This window comes from Diospyros lotus, chromosome 8 (assembly GCF_014633365.1).
Source record: "Diospyros lotus cultivar Yz01 chromosome 8, ASM1463336v1, whole genome shotgun sequence".
NCBI lineage: Eukaryota > Viridiplantae > Streptophyta > Magnoliopsida > Ericales > Ebenaceae > Diospyros > Diospyros lotus.
The window spans coordinates 261,224-280,553 of NC_068345.1; the positions used below are offsets into that span (position 1 = coordinate 261,224).

The 19,330-nt window shown below is 38.1% G+C and overlaps 2 protein-coding genes across 2 annotated transcripts; both read left to right on the forward strand.

Annotated features, from left to right (window-relative positions):
* Positions 1-2,074: 2,074 nt before the first annotated feature.
* LOC127807164 (30S ribosomal protein S9, chloroplastic) lies at positions 2,075-5,387 on the forward strand. The gene is made up of 2 exons (XM_052344824.1): positions 2,075-2,517; positions 4,892-5,387. Exons 1-2 carry the CDS (start codon positions 2,170-2,172, stop codon positions 5,177-5,179), a joined length of 636 nt encoding a protein of 211 aa, XP_052200784.1. The 5' UTR covers positions 2,075-2,169; the 3' UTR covers positions 5,180-5,387.
* A 7,899-nt stretch (positions 5,388-13,286) lies between these two features.
* LOC127808744 (allene oxide synthase 1, chloroplastic) lies at positions 13,287-15,145 on the forward strand. Its single transcript, XM_052347327.1, has one exon. The coding sequence runs from the start codon at positions 13,372-13,374 to the stop codon at positions 14,941-14,943; it is 1,572 nt and encodes a 523-aa protein (XP_052203287.1). The 5' UTR covers positions 13,287-13,371; the 3' UTR covers positions 14,944-15,145.
* The last annotated feature ends 4,185 nt before the right edge of the window (positions 15,146-19,330 follow it).

A 19,330-nucleotide genomic window follows, 5' to 3' on the forward strand; every position in this document is an offset into this window, starting at 1 on the left:
TGCATTTTTCATAACATCAGGGTGTTGATTTTCGTGTCGTTATTGGGTCCATATGGGACGGGATAGGGTCTTCTTGAGAATGGGACAAGGTTAATCTTGGTGAACGAGTGACACGGTAGGGCACTCGAGGGATTAAGTATGTTGCGGCAAGGTCAACCCCAACGGAGTGTGGAATAGTTTTATTCCACGGGAGGTTGAGTATGTCAGGAAGATTTCTCAAGTTAGACATGTTTTCATGCTGTCATTGTCTGTATATGTCATGCTCATATGTTGTTCATGTATTGTATAAACTGTTTCATGCCATCACTTAGATGTTTTTATCATCTAACTTGGGTTATGCCCTTGGAACATTCAACGTTCCAGTCAGGGATTGCAGCAAGGTCGAGGAGATGGCCGGTGGGGCCAACAGTGTTTAAGTCGATAGTCGTTGTTACCATTTCGAAGATGTCAGAAGTTATTTTGATATATGTACGAACGGTCATATGACACTGCTGGTATCATTTTGTAATATTGCAATTTGTATTTCGAAATAGGTTTGACTAGTATGAAAATCGTGGTAGGCCACGACATTTTGTTGTATTTATTCTGCTATATTGCTTTATAACTCGTTTAGCTTTAAGTCCCTTGATCTTGTTAAATAAACGAGTAAGACTGGAATTCTCGAGGTTTTCATCTGCCTGTGAAGATTGTCCTTGGAATCACCGCAGGTGTCAACCATTATATGCGACGAATGTTTTCATTTGCATGTGAAGATTGTATCCATGGCGTCGCACATGTCAGACTTTCTTTAAAAAAAAAAATAGGATTCTCAGGAATTTTCTTATAGTGACACGCCCATGTAAGGTGGGGTGTTACAACCCCCTAAACTCAGCAAACTGATAGCTTTAGAGTAGAAAGGTAATGTGGTCCAAATCTTTCGTAAGGCTGATAATAGGCAGCTTATCCAAATATTTTAAAAGCTTTAACATTATGGTATGTTTGAAATGCTATTGAACTTTTTTCTAGTTTGAGCCTCTGCATGCTATTTTGTGACTTCTATCTCCTTAAACTGCTGGTTCCATGGTCGCGGCCGCGTGTGTGTATATAAGTGTGTATGAGTGCATGTATATATATATATATGTGTGTGTGTGTTTGTGTATATATGTGTGTATATGGTGTTGGAGAGAGAGACACACGAGACGGCGGTCGGCGATCAGGGGTGATCGGAGGAGAGAGTGAACTGTGGACTGTGAGGGTAAAATATGTATTTTAAAATTATTAGGAGATTTGGTAGGGTGTGGGCTGTGAAAAGCAATTTTGTGGGTTACGAATAAAATTTCTCAAATTTTTTTACCTACCCATCTCTGGTGTGGCGCTAGTGGTAGATGAGACAACATAATTTTATTTTTTTGGATTTTATGGAGTGCGGGATTCACCCCTTGCAAGTTACGTTGGACAACATAAGAATTGCTCAACGCAAATAACATAACAAGGCCTCAATATATAATTGAGACTTAAAACTTAATTGGAGCTGCAATGAAACTCTAACTATTGAATTTTCATGACTTGCATTTTCTTTTAAACTTGTGAGCATTGCTCAAACTCTCCTTGACCTCTATCGTCTATAATGACCTTATGTTAAATCTGTATTTATCACTTATTGTTTGATTTCTTTCTGGTACAACTTAATAATATTTATAGTATCAATTGAGTACTAATACTTGATGATACCTACAATATTGACGGGCCATTTGAGAAGACAATTTTATTCTATTATTCGTGTTGGATTTGCCAACGTTGAGTTTGCCTAATGCAAGCATATGACCCCCTCTAATTTTGTTCATATTAAACAAATTTTATATTATCCGATATAACAGAAGGATGTCGTCCAAAAGAATCCACTGATACTATTATCCATATCATAGCATACACTAAAAAAGCTAGAATAACCAAACGCTCTCTTTATCTTCATGTCCACACAGAAACTGGGGGCCGGGGCCCTATACAGCATGGGAGCGGCCGGTCCGGGCCGCCCCGGCCTGGCAGTGGGCATTTTCGTCAATCAATCTAATCTATGATACATGCGTACATACATACATTATCCCCTCCTCCATTCTTCTTTCTCTCTCCAAATTCAACTCCTCTGCCTCCGGCAGGCTCGTAGTAGGTTAGGTCAAGAATTCAAAATCAATGGCTCATTCCCTATCAGCCCTCACTTCTTCCTTCGCTTCTCTCTCTTTCTCCTCGCAGGTTTCCTATATGCCCCAACCACTCTCCTTTGTCCTGCCGCCCAAGCATCTTTCCTCTCCGTCGAGGCTGGTCGCAGCCTCAAGTCTCTCCGTCTCCGCCTCCGCCGTGGCTGCTCCCTCACCGGTCGATTTCGAGACTGCGGATTTGAAGCAGTACGTCAAGTCCAGGCTTCCCGGCGGGTTCGCCGCCCAGACCATCATTGGCACGGGCCGCCGAAAATGCGCCATCGCTCGCGTTGTCCTCCAAGAAGGAACGGGCAAATTCATCATCAATTACCGTGATGTCAAGGTGCGTACCACAGTTTATTACATTTGTCCGATTCCCTAGTTTTGTTTCTGTCAATCATGTTCATACATACATGTTGGTAATTAATATTCCATATATTAATCGTCAAGGAGACTATGCATTGCATTTGTGCCTAATTGAGCTGTGTCCTATAAATGAGCATCGTAGAGTTTGTTCCTTTGTGAATGTCAAACCAATTATGCCGTCTTGAGGACTAGGATTTGTCTAGGGAAAATATTCTCAACTGGAAGGATATGTATACATCTTACAATGGATAATTGAAAAACATGAGTTAGGATCCCTCGATTTTGTTTTCTGCACATTTTTTCTGGATAATTGAATGGCAAGTGTTAGGATAGCTTCATTTTCTTTTCCATGCTCATTCTCTTATTTCCTTTTTCCTCAGTAAATCCTAGGTCGAGCATAGCATTAGGATCTAAGAAACTTGGTCCTGCAATAAGAGGTTGTATATGCTCGAATTGTAGACACAGCACAGGGGCCTCTGATGGTCATCTTTCGCGACAGAGGCTGATATTTCAAAGATTTAGCAGTACGTGGTGGCAGACTAAGTTTGTCAGACCAATTTTGTTTTGTAGAAGAATAAGAGATGTGCAATATGTTAAAAGACAGAGAACAAGGCAGCAATTATATGTGCTTGGGCAAATGTGCCTAAGTCCACTCGTTGGATCCAGAATTTTTGTCGAATTGGGTCAAAACTTATAAAAAATCATGCACAAAAAATCGTTAGAATTGGATCGCACACTCCACACAGAAATTAAGGGGAAAAGGGCAGAAATTGTAAGTTGTTTAATATCAAGAAGTCCATGTCGGTGATGCTATAAAAATGGGAATAAATCCACTTAATCGATCAAGATGTATTGCACACCCCCCCCCCCCCCCCCAAAAAAAAAAAAAAAAAACAAATTCATCAATATGAAGCGTTTGGACCAAAAAAAAGTACCATAAACCCTCTCACAATACAATTTTGGACAAACAAAATTGTAAAACCTCGCAAAATACAATTATCTTTTCTTTAATTACTGGGGCGTGATTATCTAAGAACCTATTCTAGTGACTACTTTAATGGGATTAGTTCTACTATCCCTACCTCTGCTCCTATTCAAAAATAGGATTGTGTTTTCTAAGAAACTTTATTTTTGTCAAATTTGAATTTGAGGAGGTAGTCGACAAAAATTTTATAATTTATAACCCAAAAAAGTTAATAATGAACACTCCAATCTTTATTGAAAATATATGAATTTGATTACAACTGACTTATGATATCTTGAAAATGATGCACTATACCCTCATTTGGAATACTATTGAGAGTATCTTTTTCAATATATACAAACGCTTATGTATCCGCTGATCATGTATTCAGCTATGAAGTCAGTTCTTCAGTCTTGATAGGAGGAATTTTTCCCTGTCAATTCTCTAATGTAGATATTGCAAGTTGCAACAGGTGAAGTTAGTGTCAAAGTTAGGAGCTTGTAAATGACTAGGTATGCTTTATCTCTTCTATTTTCAGTGTCACCTAAAAAGATGAAACAAATCAAATGAAGAATTCATGGCAAGCTAGCAAAATTGAAACAGAATTATACAATGTTAATTGAAGCAAACAATTGGACAATGCTAATTGCGTTACAGTTATATAAGTGAAACAGACAATAGGAGTGTTGACCAATCAGCAAGTTAGCAACTGATTGTAATTTGTACGAATGAAGAATTTTCAGAGCAAGTTAGAAGCAACCATATGCAGAAATTGATACACAAGTAGGGTAATCAAATAATATAAAAATAGGATTAAAAATAAGGAACTTGAAGTCTTGAACAAAATATAATAAACATACCACTTACCAGCCAGTGGCCAAGAACTCTCCTCAACTTGGTGAACGAAAAATGGTGTTTGGTGCTCCAAGAAACTTGAACAAAATTGCTGCACCTTTGGCCTTTCAGGGTTTGCAGCAACGCCAGTAATGTAAAATCCAAAGTAACAAAGAGCTGAACACAGATTGAGGGTGCTCCATATGGAGCAAGCCCCAAGGCTTCTGTATTTTTGCCCCTTGCTAGATCTAGCTTTGCATACCCTGGACTGCTCTATAAAGAAACAAAGTAGGGTTACAATTTGTATACTGTCCATCGCAAGTTGAAATAATAAAATGGGCACATATTTAAATAGCCAGCATCTCTAGGTGATTTGAACAAGTGTAATAGTAACAGCAATTAAAAATTTAAGCCTCCCACCGTGTCCTACAATTATGCGACACGGGATAATGTGGGTTTTCCTTGTAAAATTGTTTCAGTGCCTTTCTACATTTTTTTGTATTTTTTATTTTTTTTTTTTGGTTTTTTGTTGAGGAGATTTTGTTCAATGCAGGAGTATCTTCAAGGAAATCCATTGTGGCTTCAATATGTCAAATTCCCGTTGGTGACCTTGGGGTATGAAAGTAGTTATGATGTATTTGTCAAGGCACACGGTGGAGGTCTTTCTGGTCAAGCTCAAGCAATCTCTCTTGGCATTGCCCGTGCACTACTGAAGGTAAGTGAAAGCCATAAAGCACCTCTGAGAAAGGAAGGTCTACTCACTAGAGACTCAAGAGTGGTTGAGAGGAAGAAAGTTGGTCTTAAGAAAGCTCGAAAAGCCCCACAATACTCGAAACGTTGAGATCTGGATGTTTGTATTATGTATTTTAGGTTTATTTAAGTTCCTCAAACTAGTTACCATTTTTCTTCACTCTTGGTGACATTTGCAATTAGAGCTATGAAAACTGTTGGCTCTCTTTTCCTTGTATGGTAAAGGGGAAGTGTATACAGATATTTAGAAAATGTCGAGAAATGAAAACCCATGGCATGCATGTGTACTCTTGCAGGCAGCTAGCGGATTTAAGAGAAAAACGCAAATCAATTTCATGTGTTGAGAAATATATTCTTGTAACATAATTTGGGTTTGCTGTCACTTAATTGGTGACACGTGATTTTCTTTCCTCAAAGGTTCCCGTGTCGAGGACATTGCCATGTGACTTAGAGAAATTATCATGCCATCGGTTTTATGTTTTTTTCTTTTCGTTTTTAGATAATGGTATTTATTATTTAGTAATAAAATAAAAATACATCCTGATTCAATTTCAGTCTAACTATTAACACTTGACTCTGTCTTTTCTATTCAGTTGCTCTCCATCTCAAAATATTGCAAAATTCTCTTTCTTTGATGGTACAAGTTATATTGAAACTAATCTCGTCTAGTTAAATCATGCTTCCATTGGACTTATGATAAATATAAGAATTTGAACAATATAATATTAAAATAAAAACAAAAATGTTTTTGATAAAAACAACATAGAAAAAACTATGTTTATTGTATAATACGAAAATGTAATGTTGCCCACATTAAACAACATAATATTTATCCGATAGGGTACAAATTGAGGGGCAAGTAGAGATGTCAAAAGGGCCGACTCGAGTCGGCCCACGGGCTTTTTAAAAGGGCCGGGCCCAAGCCCTTTTGCCATTGATAGGGCCCGGCCCGGCCCACAGCCCCCCTACAAAGGGGCCGAGCTGGCTGGGTTGAGCCAGCCCGTGGGCTAGAGGGCCGGGCCGAGCCCTTAGCCCATAGGGCCTAGTGGGCTGAGCCTGGTGGGCCCGACTCTTTTTTTTTCTATTTTTTAAATAAATTTTTTTAAAAATAATACATATAATATATACATATATAAATATCAAAATAATACATATATAAAAATTATTTTTTTCTTTTAAAAATATTTTTCATCTTAATTCTTAAGTTTTAAATATTATTTCATCATTTTATATTTCAAAATTCTATATGCCTTATAAATTTTTTTGTGAATTAATATGAAAAATAATAAATTGATGGTTATTATTTATATATATTGTGAAATTAAATTTTTTAGTATCCAATATCAATAATTATTAAAGAATAACAAAATAAAATAAAAATGAGTAAGGGCCTAAATGATTGGCCCATAAGGGCCTCATGGGCTCGGCCCAAAAGGGCCCAACGGGCCACGGGCCGGGCCAGGCCGTGGGCCCAATTTCTTTGGCCCGGCCCGGCCCGGCCCCTTTTGAACAGTAACGGGCCACCCCGCCCTTTTGACACCTCTAGGGGTAGGAACCCTATAGGAGTTGGATTGATACACTCAACTCCTTTCTAACATAGCTATGTATATATAATAAGAAATTTTTTTATAATAATTTATAGTCTGGCTGGGTAAAAGATCTAGCCTAAACTTTGAACCAACAAGTTGTTTATATCAGTTAGAAAGGCTTAATACATATTTTAGTCCCTGAACTAATCAAAAAAATGACTTTAAAAATATCAATTAAATTGTGCTCACGATTCATTCCTACACAAAATAATTTTATACACTTTTAGTCCTTAGCTTAACTGACGTTAACTTTGCCTCGTCACGCTGCCACGTCATTGACACGTCATGTAATACCCGAAAATGATTTGAGGTCATAAATAATATTTGATGAAGGGCATAAATGGACTTTATGGGAAATAAGATTATATGGTACACTAACGCAACTTTGGACGATCGAATTAGTCAGAGGGAGTACCCTGGACCCTAGATAGCCAAGGAAAATGGTATAGTATCGACAAGTAATACGAGTTATAATTTTAGGCATCAAAAGAAGTTGGATCGGGAACGGTTCCCGGTACAGCTAAAAAAAAGGCAATTGTGATTTAGGCTGAAATACCGAATTATCGTACGGGGCATCTGGGAAGTCAATGGAACCCGGAGGAAGTTCATATTTGGCATATAAAGTAACCCTTCAGTAGTTTTTGGAAGAAACAAAAGGGTTTATAGCTAAAACGAAGATTCGGGCCTAAGTGCAGTTTTTTCGAAATTGACAGAGGGAGATCGAAACGATATTTTTTCGGAATTTTAAAGAGAATGTTTTAGGATATTTCAAAGGGTTATAAAGGTCTTTAAAGAGAAGTTCAGTTTTTGAGCTAGGGGCAAAATCGTAATTTTTGAGGTTGGGGTAAAAGTGTAATTTACCTAAAAATTAGGGGCATTAGTGCAATTAGTCCATTTTTCAGGGACTAAAATGTAATTAAAAATTAGCTCGGGGACCATGTTGAAAAGGGTCTTAGTGTAATTATCCAAAAGTTCGGGCCAAAGTGTAATTCTTGAAATCTTTTTACTGCATATGGGAAATTCAGGAAAAAGCTTCATAAATGACTTTAGAGATAAAGATGAAGTCTCATGATGACGTTAGAGATAAGATGAAGGCTCATGATGACTTTAAGGATAAGATTTGTATAAGATTTGATTGGATAAGAAAAGATTTGATTTGGATATCAATGATTGCAGAAGATCTTACAAGATTTTGGAATGATTATATAAAAGATATTAGAAGATTTGGAATGATTATAGAAAATTAACAATGATTGCAGAGAATCTTAGAAGATTTTGAAATGATTACAAAAGATATTAGAAGATTTGAAATAATTATAGAAGATTTACAATGATTGTAGAGAATCTTAGAAGATTTTGGAATGATTACAAAAGATATTAGAAGATTTAGAATGATTATAGAAGATTTACAATGATTGTAGAGAATCTTAGAAGATTTTGGAATGATTGCAAAAGATATCAAAAGATTTGGAATGATTATAGAAAATATTAGAAGATTTGGAATGATTGGAAAAGATTTTGAAAGATTTGAAATGATTGCAGAATATATATTTCTTGGTGGCTAAGTTTCCTAAACATATAAATAGGGGTTCAAGGCTAAGGATTCTCTCATTCGAAGTTGTGATACATTTGTGCTAGACGAAAGTGCTTCGGGTTTAGTGGATAGAGGGTTTTTAAAGCATACGCGAGGCATCACACGCGCAGAGCACTTGGGCAGCACGTGAGGACGTGTAAGAAGGTGGTTTGGTTAAAATACTCGAGGAGTTGCACGAAAATTAAGATTTGGCACAAGATTCGAAGTGTTCTGAGTTTCGTTCAAGGTGAGTGTTCTACCTGAAAACTTGGTTTTAAGTTGTGAGTGTTTGCCCCCAAAACTTGATTTATTGTGCTTATTCTATCTGAACATATGGTGATTTCATGCAAAATGGTTTTGTGCATTAAAATGGTAACCGATGACGGTTGGATTTATGAGGGAGGTTTGTCCCTAAACGTTTTGAACTGTGCATTACATTTTATAAATGTTGTTTATACGATGTATTGAATTGTGAATTGTGGCATTGTCTTGAGTTTTATGTGTACGTATGGAATGTCAGCCTCGGATGTTGTCTGGATAGTGTAGGCATAATTCTCTAAAGGCGTGACGGAATAATAGGGGTATCTGATGTCGGTGTGCATGTCAGGATAGCCGCCTTGGTTTCCGTGCCAAATCGTTTGGTCAGGGAAGTTGCACTAGGACGACTAAGTGGTCCATACTGTGTTGTTCATGTGGGATGTCAGCCTAGGATGTTGTCTAGATAGTGTAGCCATAATTCTCCAAGGGCGTGACGGAATAATAGGGGTATTTGATGCTATGTGTGCATGTCAGGATAGCCGTCTTGATTTTCATGCCAGGTCGTTTGGCCAGGGAAGTTGCACTAGGATGACTAGGTGGTCCATGTGAAATTTTGGAATTGGGATTGTATGGTGGTTCCTGGATGCTTAAAGTGGGAACGTATTCTGGTGAGATGCGTTGGCAGCCCCATTTAAGCTAGAATCGCGTCGCGTCGTCGTGTCGTCGAGTCGATATGGTGGCATAGCTTTTAGAGAGATTGCTCTTTTCCCGTGGTAGGGTTAAGCGCGTGGAAATTCTCTTGAGCTATGGCTTATCAGGTATATTGGTTTATTTCATGTCTTGCATTATTCATGAAAAATGTGTTTTGAACTCTCACTTAGATGATTCATCATCTAATTTGGACTTTGTCCCTGGAATATTCAAACATTCTAGGTGAAGGCAGCGGTGCAAAAGGGAAATGAATCGTCGAGGAGTGACGGCAATTAGCAGATAGTTTACATTATGTCTTTTCAGTTATGTTATTTACTTTTGAAAACGTCATGTAAACGTTGGTGCAACTTTATATATAAATAAAGTGGTTTCGGTTATGACCTGTTGAGGTTTCGATCTAGCTTCCGCATTTGTGTTGGTGAACTTGTCTTGGTTTATTAATGGTTCATAGTTGATATACTGAGAAGGTGTAACGGGATCTTCGGGGAATGGTTTTTGTGATGGGTTTTTGTTTGAAAAAAAAATTTATCCCCGGAATCTTACGTTACGTTAACGCTCCCAGGAATTGGGGTGTTACACGTCACTCCTCAGCAATGCCATGTCACCACGGCTTAATACAATTTTTAGTCTCTAGACTAATAAAAAAAATAGTTTTAAGGATATCAACTAAATTGTGCTCACTATTCATCCTTAGACAAAAAAAATGTATACACTTTTAATGCCTGACTTAATCGACGTTAACTGATATGTTAACTTTGTCTCATCACGCTGTCACGTCACTACCACGTCATTCATAACATCCACATCTACTGTCCTTATTTTTATAAAAAAAAAAAAAAAAAAAACATCTCCATAGTTAGGCTCCCCGACAACAGCCATAGAGAGGTTGGGTTCCTCGACCTAGCCGTTCCTTGACCGCTGGGTTTAGGGTCCCCGACCCCCAGCCGTTTCGAGGTGACCGGCAATGGCTAAATCGACAACAGGTGCAGAGGCAAGAATGGTCCAGAACGAGGAGAAAGGGGAAAAGGGGCTCTCTATGGCTACCAACAGCCATGGCTGGGTGTGTGTAGACATTTATTTTTTTATTTTTATAAAAATATGGACAACGTGCATGGATATTATGAGTGACGTGTCAGTGACCTGATAGCGTGACGAGACAAAGTTAATGTTAGTTAAGGCATAAACTAAAAGTGTATAAAATTATTTTGTCCAGAGATAAATAGTGAGCACAATTTAGTTGATATCCTTAAAATCATTTTTTTTATTAGTCTAAGGACTAAAAAATGCATTAAGCCATGGTGATGTGACAATGCTGAAGAGTGACGTGGCAGCGTAACGATGCAAAGTTAACGTCTCAATTAACGTCGATTAAGCTAGGGACTAAAAGTGTATAAAATTATTTTGTTCATGAATGAATAGTGAATACAATTTAGTTGATATCCTTAAGTCATTTTTTTAATTGGTTTAGAGATTGAAATATGTATTAAGCCCAATTAAAAATAGTAAATTTAATTTATAAGTTTTTAGCAAATTATTTTAAATTTGGGAGGTTTCTTTTTTTTTTTTTTTAACAAATGGATTAAATGGTATCTTTGTCTAACTCTTTTCTTATTCATGAGTTTAGTTTTTATAAGACTAATTTAATACTTCCTCGCACTGTACATAAGAGTTATTCATGTAATATAAAAATCTCCTATTAAAAACTCACTTGGGCCACTATTTTGAAAATTTTAAAAAATTATTATTTTTTTGTATCAATTATATTGCTGAAAAAGGATAAATAAAATAATTAATACAGAATGATTTAAATAATTTGTATTGTTTTAGATATTTATAAATAAAAAGAAAAAATACATAATATAAAAAAATAATAAATAAGATACTAAATTAGATTTTTACATGTTTATTCAAGGGATTAACATCAACCGACCCATTTATAGTTAACGGGTCAACAAAACGTGCTCTTTTATCTTGGACAGGTGACCGGACTTTGGCAACGATGCTCCTTTTATTATTTTATTTAAAATATTATTTAAGTAATTATTTCTATCTACGCAAAAGGCGCCTGCCACTGGTGAGGACGCAGCCTTTTCAAATCAAATTATGACATATGGGCACGTGAAATTGGAAAATAACTACTTAAAATAATAATAATAACTTGAATTTAGCCGGTAGATAGAGGCTGCGTGGCCGGAGCCGAAATCTCACTGCCTCGTTATAAGAGGGACGTGTTCGACTTTGAGAGCGAGTTAACCGGCAAACTGTTGATTTTGAAGCGGTCAAAGTTGTTGGCGGTGGTTGAACACTGCAACCACGAACGAACATAAATGGAAAATTCTATCCGCAGTTGGTAGAATTACCCTTCATATCCCACGATTCATCAAATTTTTTAATAATTTTAAAATATTTATTTTACTTCAACGTCCCACAGCCAACCCTCTCATTAGATCACCCTTAATTACCGGCCATTGCTTCGCATCTTTCTTTTTCTCCCACATCGTATATATACATACATACACAAACACATACATATAATAAATATATATACACGCTTGCTAAGTTAGCTATGACCGACTCAAACACACACAGATACATATATACACTCACATACCTATATAAATATATATACACACACAACATGACTGCGACCATGTCAGTCGTGGCCATAGAACCCATCACACACATATATACACACACAAATGCATTTATATATATACACACACGAAAGTTCCATGGCCGTGGCCATGAAACCCAGCAGTCGGGGAATGGTGGGTTGCCCGACTGTTGGGGCGCGATCATGAAACTTTCTTGTGTGTATATATGTATATACATATGTGTGTGTGGATCGATATTCATGGCAGCCGATCCATTCTCTCTCTCTCTTTATGACGGCCATCAGATAGGTCGACTTCGTTGACCACTATCATGGAATCGTGTGTATATATATATATTTATGTATGTGTGGATTGGTTTTGGCAACCGACCCACACTCTCTCTTTCTCTATGACGACTGCGAAATGGGTCAACGATCCACCACCATTGCCAAGGTGGGTCAGTAATGGCCGACCTATCGGGGGACCCCCGCATCCCTGGGTTCGAGAAACCCACGAACCTCTCGATGCGGGGGTCCCCCGGTGGATCAACAGGTGGTGCTGGCCCACTTTGCGACCAATACACAGAGAGAGAAAAAGTAAGAGTGTGTGTGGGGGGTTGACTAATGGCGGTGGATCGACAATCATGACTGCCACCCATGTGTGTATATATATATATGTGTTTGTATGTATATGGTGTGAGAGAGAAAGAGAGAGATGAAGTAATGATCGTGAGTGGTCGGAGGAAATAGTGAACTGTGGAGGTAAAATAAGAACTTTAAAATTAATAAAAATTTAACAAAATGCGGACTCGGAAGATCAATTTTACGGCTGCAGATAGAATTTCTCAACATAAAATCGCCTGCTTGAATTCACACGTTTATTAATTGAATAGCGCATGCATCTGTTTTGTAATTTCATTATAATAATAAAAAAACGAAAGCAAAATGAGGAAATAGTAACATTTGGGGAAACAAATAGAGCAGCAAAGGAAACGATTTTAGTTTCACAATCCGGCGGAGCCCCCAGCGAGAATTAAGCAATTTCACGAATGGAAATAACGATGGATGCCCCACTTTGCCATTCATCATCATATCTTGCTACTGTCACATTGGAAAAAAAAAAAAGAAAAAGTAAGAAATTGGGAAAGTGGGATATGGATTTTTAGAAAAAAGGCACAAATATCAACACGCTTTTCACGACTCCAATAACATGCATCTGGGGCCCAGTCCATCAAAGAATATGCGAAAGGCCTTGCCCCACCACCCACCACCCAGACGGTCTCCTCCGTCCTCTCCTCTCCTTTGAATTTTTTTATGACCTTGATAAAAGAACAATCAATCATGCACACAAGTGTCAAGGAAATCGTTTTCATAATTACAATAATTAATATAATCACCATTATTATTCAAATTATATCAGTTTTCTCTCTCTCTCTCTCTCTCTCTGTATATGTTTATTTATTTCTATTATAAATGTAGACCAAACATAGATAGAGCTATTGCACAATACATTCTCTATTCAACCATTGATCTGAAATCAAAGGCCTGGACTGCCGGAGATGGCGTCCACTTCGCTGGCTTTCTCCTCTATCCAGCTACAATTTCCCACGCAAAGATCATCACAGCTGTCATCAAGACCACCCACGCGTCGGCTTCGTGTCCGTCCGATCTCTGCTTCCTTGTCCGAAAGACCACCGCCCACGGTTACGCCGCCGGAACCCGCAAAACTTCCGATCCGGAAGATCCCCGGAGACTACGGTCTTCCCTTTATTGGCCCTCTGAAGGATCGACTCGACTACTTCTACAACCAAGGCAGAGACGAGTACTTCAAGTCTCGAATCCAGAAATACCAGTCAACGGTGTTCAGAACCAATATGCCGCCTGGCCCCTTCATTTCCTCCAGCCCCAACGTCGTCGTCCTCCTCGACGGCAAGAGCTTCCCGGTGCTCTTCGACGTCACCAAGGTTGAGAAGAGAGACCTCTTCACCGGCACCTTTATGCCCTCCACGGAGCTCACCGGCGGCTACCGGATGCTCTCCTATCTGGACCCCTCCGAGCCCATGCACGGTAAGCTCAAGCAGCTCATGTTCTTTCTGCTGAAATCTAGGCGCGATCAAGTCATCCCCGAGTTCCACACGAGCTACACCAATCTCTTCGAGACCCTCGAGAGAGAGCTTGCCGGAAAGGGCAAAGCCAACTTCAGCGAGGGCAATGATCAGGCTGCTTTCACTTTCTTAGCTCGATCTCTCTATGGGGCTAATCATGCTGATACCCAGCTCGGACTGGATGGTCCCAAATTAGTGAGCAAATGGGTACTTTTCCAGCTCGCTCCGTTGCTGATCCTTGGCCTCCCAAAACTCGTAGAAGAGCTATTCATCCATAGCTTCCGACTGCCTCCGGCGCTGGTCAAAAAGGACTACCAAAGACTCTACGACTTCTTCTACGAATCATCCACCTTCGTCCTAGACGAAGCCGAGAAGCTGGGTGTCTCTCGGGACGAGGCCTGTCACAACCTCGTCTTCGCCACGTGCTTCAACACCTACGGGGGCATGAGGATTTTTTTCCCGAACATGCTCAAATGGATCTGCCGAGCCGGCGTCAAACTCCACACCCAGCTAGCCCAGGAGATCCGCTCGGCCATCCGATCAAACGGCGGACAGGTCACGATGGCGGCGATGGAGCAGATGCCGCTAATGAAGTCCGTTGTGTACGAATCGCTCCGAATCGAGCCGCCGGTGTCGTTGCAGTACGGAAAGGCCAAGCGGGACATGGTGATCGAGTCCCATGACGCGGCTTTTGAGGTCAAGGAAGGGGAAATGTTGTTCGGGTACCAGCCATTTGCAACCAAGGATCCGAAGATATTTGACCGGTCCGAGGAGTTCGTGGCCGATCGGTTCGTCGGCGAGGAGGGGGAGAGGCTGTTGAAGCACGTGCTCTGGTCCAATGGTCCGGAAACGGAGAGTCCGACAGTTGGGAACAAACAGTGCGCTGGCAAGGACTTCGTGGTGGTGATTTCGAGGTTACTGGTGGTGGAGCTGTTTCGCCGTTACGACTCCTTCGAGATTGAGGTTGGTAGATCGCCGTTAGGTGTTTCCGTTACTTTGACGTCGCTCAAGAGAGCTTCCTTCTGATCATTATTCATCCTTGAAATTACTAGCAAATTACCTTGGGGGAAAAACAATTACTATTAACAACTACAGTTGTACAACGCAGTCAAATTGACGGGAGTCCAGTCCAGTGAGGCGATCAAATATAATCAACTCACCATAATATATGTGTATAACTTTAGTCAACGATATGAATTTTGATTGATGAAATTCTTTCTACTTTAAAGGGCGGCCGTGGCATGCAGCATGTGTAATTAGAAAAATAATAATCAATTTTAATTTCTCATGTTTTAGTAACCTTTAAATAAAATAGTTTGTTAAGTTTATTATTATTATTATTTTAAAATTTAGGATTAAGATAATAAATAAATAATTTTCTTTAAACAAGATATATACAAACAAAAGGCCAAATGGCAGACAAATGAATTGCCAAATCCCATTGTCGTCAATGTCTCGTTGGATAAAATATCGAATCTATCATCAGAGCGATCTAGCCATAGAATGATTCAAGAATAATTTTTCAATATATCTATTTAGAAATCTCTCATGTAAAAACAATCACATAACCAAAATCAAGAGAAGTACCAATATCCACAAATAACCAAACATGAAAGAAAATGAAGAACACAAAATATATACGTGTTTGGATTCAAAAGAATCTTACTCATGGTAGAGGCTCCACCTCTAATCAATCCACTAATCAACACAATATTACAACCGAACCCATAAGAATCGAACACTTACAGTATTGTAAACAAAAGCAAAAGACACATGAGTACAAGATCGTTCTAAGAATGAACTAAAGTAACAAATACAATACTCTAGCTTTTCAATACGAACCTCACATGCCTAAGGCAATTTTCAGAGATTCAAACACAATACATTGCCTTGTTCTTCTTCGATTTCGGATCATCGAGCGCTTTCAAGCTCTTCGCGAGCTTCTCTACTTCAGCTCTGTGTGTTCCTCTTGCCTGATTAGGGCTCTTATCAATTTGTGTGTGTTGCACACTACATTGCTTTATATACATAGGCCAATGGACATATGGCATTAATGAGTTTGACATAAAACACGGGCTTGGGCTTGTTGGGCTGCAAACACCAACGGCCTAACCCAGCTTTTGTATACCTCTCATAATAAAAATGGCACATTTTACATAATATAAAATGACATGCAAATGCACATGAAATTCAAATGTATATGACAGAGAAATATAAATGACAATATTAATATATTTTGAATCATAAATCATAACAAATTTCATCTTGATTCAAGAATGGATTGATAATGAACTTGACCAGAGGCCCCTGCAACTCTCCCAACTAAGACGGGAGCACATTGAGCAACGACAAAGTTTACTCAAATCTTTGACTCGAGACAGACTCGACTAATACATGCCTCATTACGAGCAACATAATCTTCTATCAAGACTCCTATGAATAAGACATCAGGGTTAACTCCAAGACTTTCATTAGACATGAAAATTTCAACCTCAAACTAAACATCATAAGTTAGTTCAGGTTCGTCTAATACTACAAGACTAGGCACACATCAACATCTAGACCTACATCAATTTTAAAACTTAATCTTCTTTCCTGTTCAATATTCAAAGATTTTTCACTCCTTAAACTTCTCAAAAGATTCACTGTTATGCCTAAGGAAGAATATCCAAAATCTCTCAAGAATATCCAACAACAAAGAAAGAAATATCAAGTCCTAGACAAAACCATGAAGTCAGACCAACTCCCAATAAAGAGACAGAGTAAGCAACTTACAACCCATGTGAATCAACTTTAACACAAGCATCTATGGGAAACCTCCAACCCATAACATAATAGAGGATTCATAAACACACTTTAGGTTATCAACCTAACCGAATCCATTCATGCCTAACATGCTTAACTCTAACAGCTCTCTTATGACCAATGTGCCCTAGCCTTTTCATGCCTAGACTCCAAAAATGGACAGCCCTACCAATATACAGAGACTTAACAATTTACTAAGACTCTTAAGTTAATCCATACCTTCGCAGCAGCTTACCTGCCTGCCTTTACTTCTATCTGTTATGTCACATGCTGAAGTTTCCATGGCTATCGAACTCTTTAAGTTCCACCTTAATTGATACCATCTCCAGTTTGGTTCTTTAATATCTTGCAAAGGAAAAACAAAGAACCAACAACAAAGCAAACACAAAAAACGTAGCAGAAAAATAGGAAACAGGCCAGGGGAAATACAAGCCAGGAGATAGTAACCCAGAACATGTACAACAATAGAAATGTACTTGAGAATAATGAAATGATTAGATTGCAATGCTTCCAAAATACACCAAGCAATTACACCCAATCAACCTCAAAAACTTTCCCAAACAAACACGTGATTTATACTTACAATAGGGAGTAATTCATGTTTCAATCCCTAATTATCCTGCAATAAATCACATAGAAACATGAGGCAGAAACAGAAAATAGATCAAGGTATGAAACAACAGCAAATATAAGAATATAATTGCAAATAGTCTCCAGAACCAATAGGGTCTATAATCAGAAAACCCATCAAAATGGTTCAAGAATCGCAACATACCCACCACAAAACATGAACCCAAAAATAATAGGAAACGCACCCACAAGAACATAGCAGATATAAGAACCCAGAAAGAAACCAGAAAACAATCGAAGTAACGTACCAAGAACAAAAATTAACTGCCTATACAACCAAATGTACTTGCCTATTCAAGGGTCGCAACGTTGCCCAAAACGATGAACCAAATACACAATTCAACCAATATATTTCCAAATTGAAAGAAATTAGGGCATGAGGGAAAAAAAGGATACATCGCGCTTACCCAATCGACACTGATCACGACATTCGATCTTCCTTTGTGTGTGGCGACCTTCTGTTCTTCCGGTCACTTTCATTCAGCCTTTGAATTAGGGCTTCAATCGTATTCTCTATTCTTGGTCTCCGATGGCTCTTTACCGTACTTATTCTTGGATCGCCTTCGAATCTGTCATGGATCTTGATGCCAAAATTGGCTTTGTGATTCTCGGATCTTGATCTCCTTTGAGTGGCTCTACTTGTTGAGAAATCTCTCATGTGAAAAGAATCACACAACCAAGACCAAGAGAAGTACCAAGATCCATAAATAATCGAACATGAAAGAAAATGAAAAACACAAAGCATATACGTGTTCGGGTTCAAAAGAATCCTACTCACGGTAGAGGCTCTGCCTCTAGTCAATCCACTAATCAACACAATATTACAACCGAACCCATAAGAATCGAACACTTATAGTATTGTAAATAGAAGCAAAAGACACATGAGTACAAGATCGTTCCAAAAATGAACTAAAGCAACAAATACAATACTCTAGCTTCTCAATACAAACCTCACACGCCTCAAGCGATTTCCAGAGATTCAAACCCAATACCTTGCCTTGTTCTTCTTCGATTTTGGATCATCGAGCGCCTTCGAGCTCTTCACGAGCTTATCTGCTTCAGCTATGTGTGTTCTTCTTGCATGATTAAGGCTCTTATCAATTTGTGTGTGTTGCACACTGATTTATTGCACACTACATTGCTTTATATACATGGGCCAATGGACACATATGACATTAATGAGTTTGACATAAAACACGGGCTTGTGCTTGTTAGGCTACAAACACCAACGGCCTAACCCAGCTTCTGTATACCTCTCACAATAAAGTTGGCCCATTTTACATAATATAAAATGACATGCAAATGCACATGAAATTCAAATGTATATGACAGAGAAATATAAATGACAATATTAATACATTTTGAATTATAAATCCTAACAATATCATTATTATAATAAAAGGTACTTACAATTAAAATGAAATTTTAGTTTGTACAAAAATAATAATATTATTATTAAACATGTAAAATAATAACTTTTTATAAAAATCTGCATTTAAGTAAATAATTCAATATTGCAGTATAATAATATTTTATTATAGTACTTGCCAGAAAAACAATATTTTATGACATTATATGAAGACAAAAGTCATACACCATAAACATAACAATTGTCAGCGCAAGGGGTATGACATTTTTGAATTTAAAATACCACCACTAAAAAGTGACAACAGGGATAAGTACAAGAGAAGATAATCAAATGGTATTTTTGTTATTTGACAACTAGGTAAGTTTAAAGTTTTATTTGTTTTTAATAAACTTTTAAATTTGTGGGAGCCACTTCAACAAAAAATAAAAAATAAAAAAAAAACTAATATTTAGTAAAATAACTAAACACACATTGAGATTACCCAAATTTGTGAAATCAATCTACATTTTATATTACAAATTATACCCAAATTTTCATAAAATAACTAAACACATTGAGACTAATTTCAGTCAAATTTATTCCTATTTCTTCATTTAACCACTTGCAACC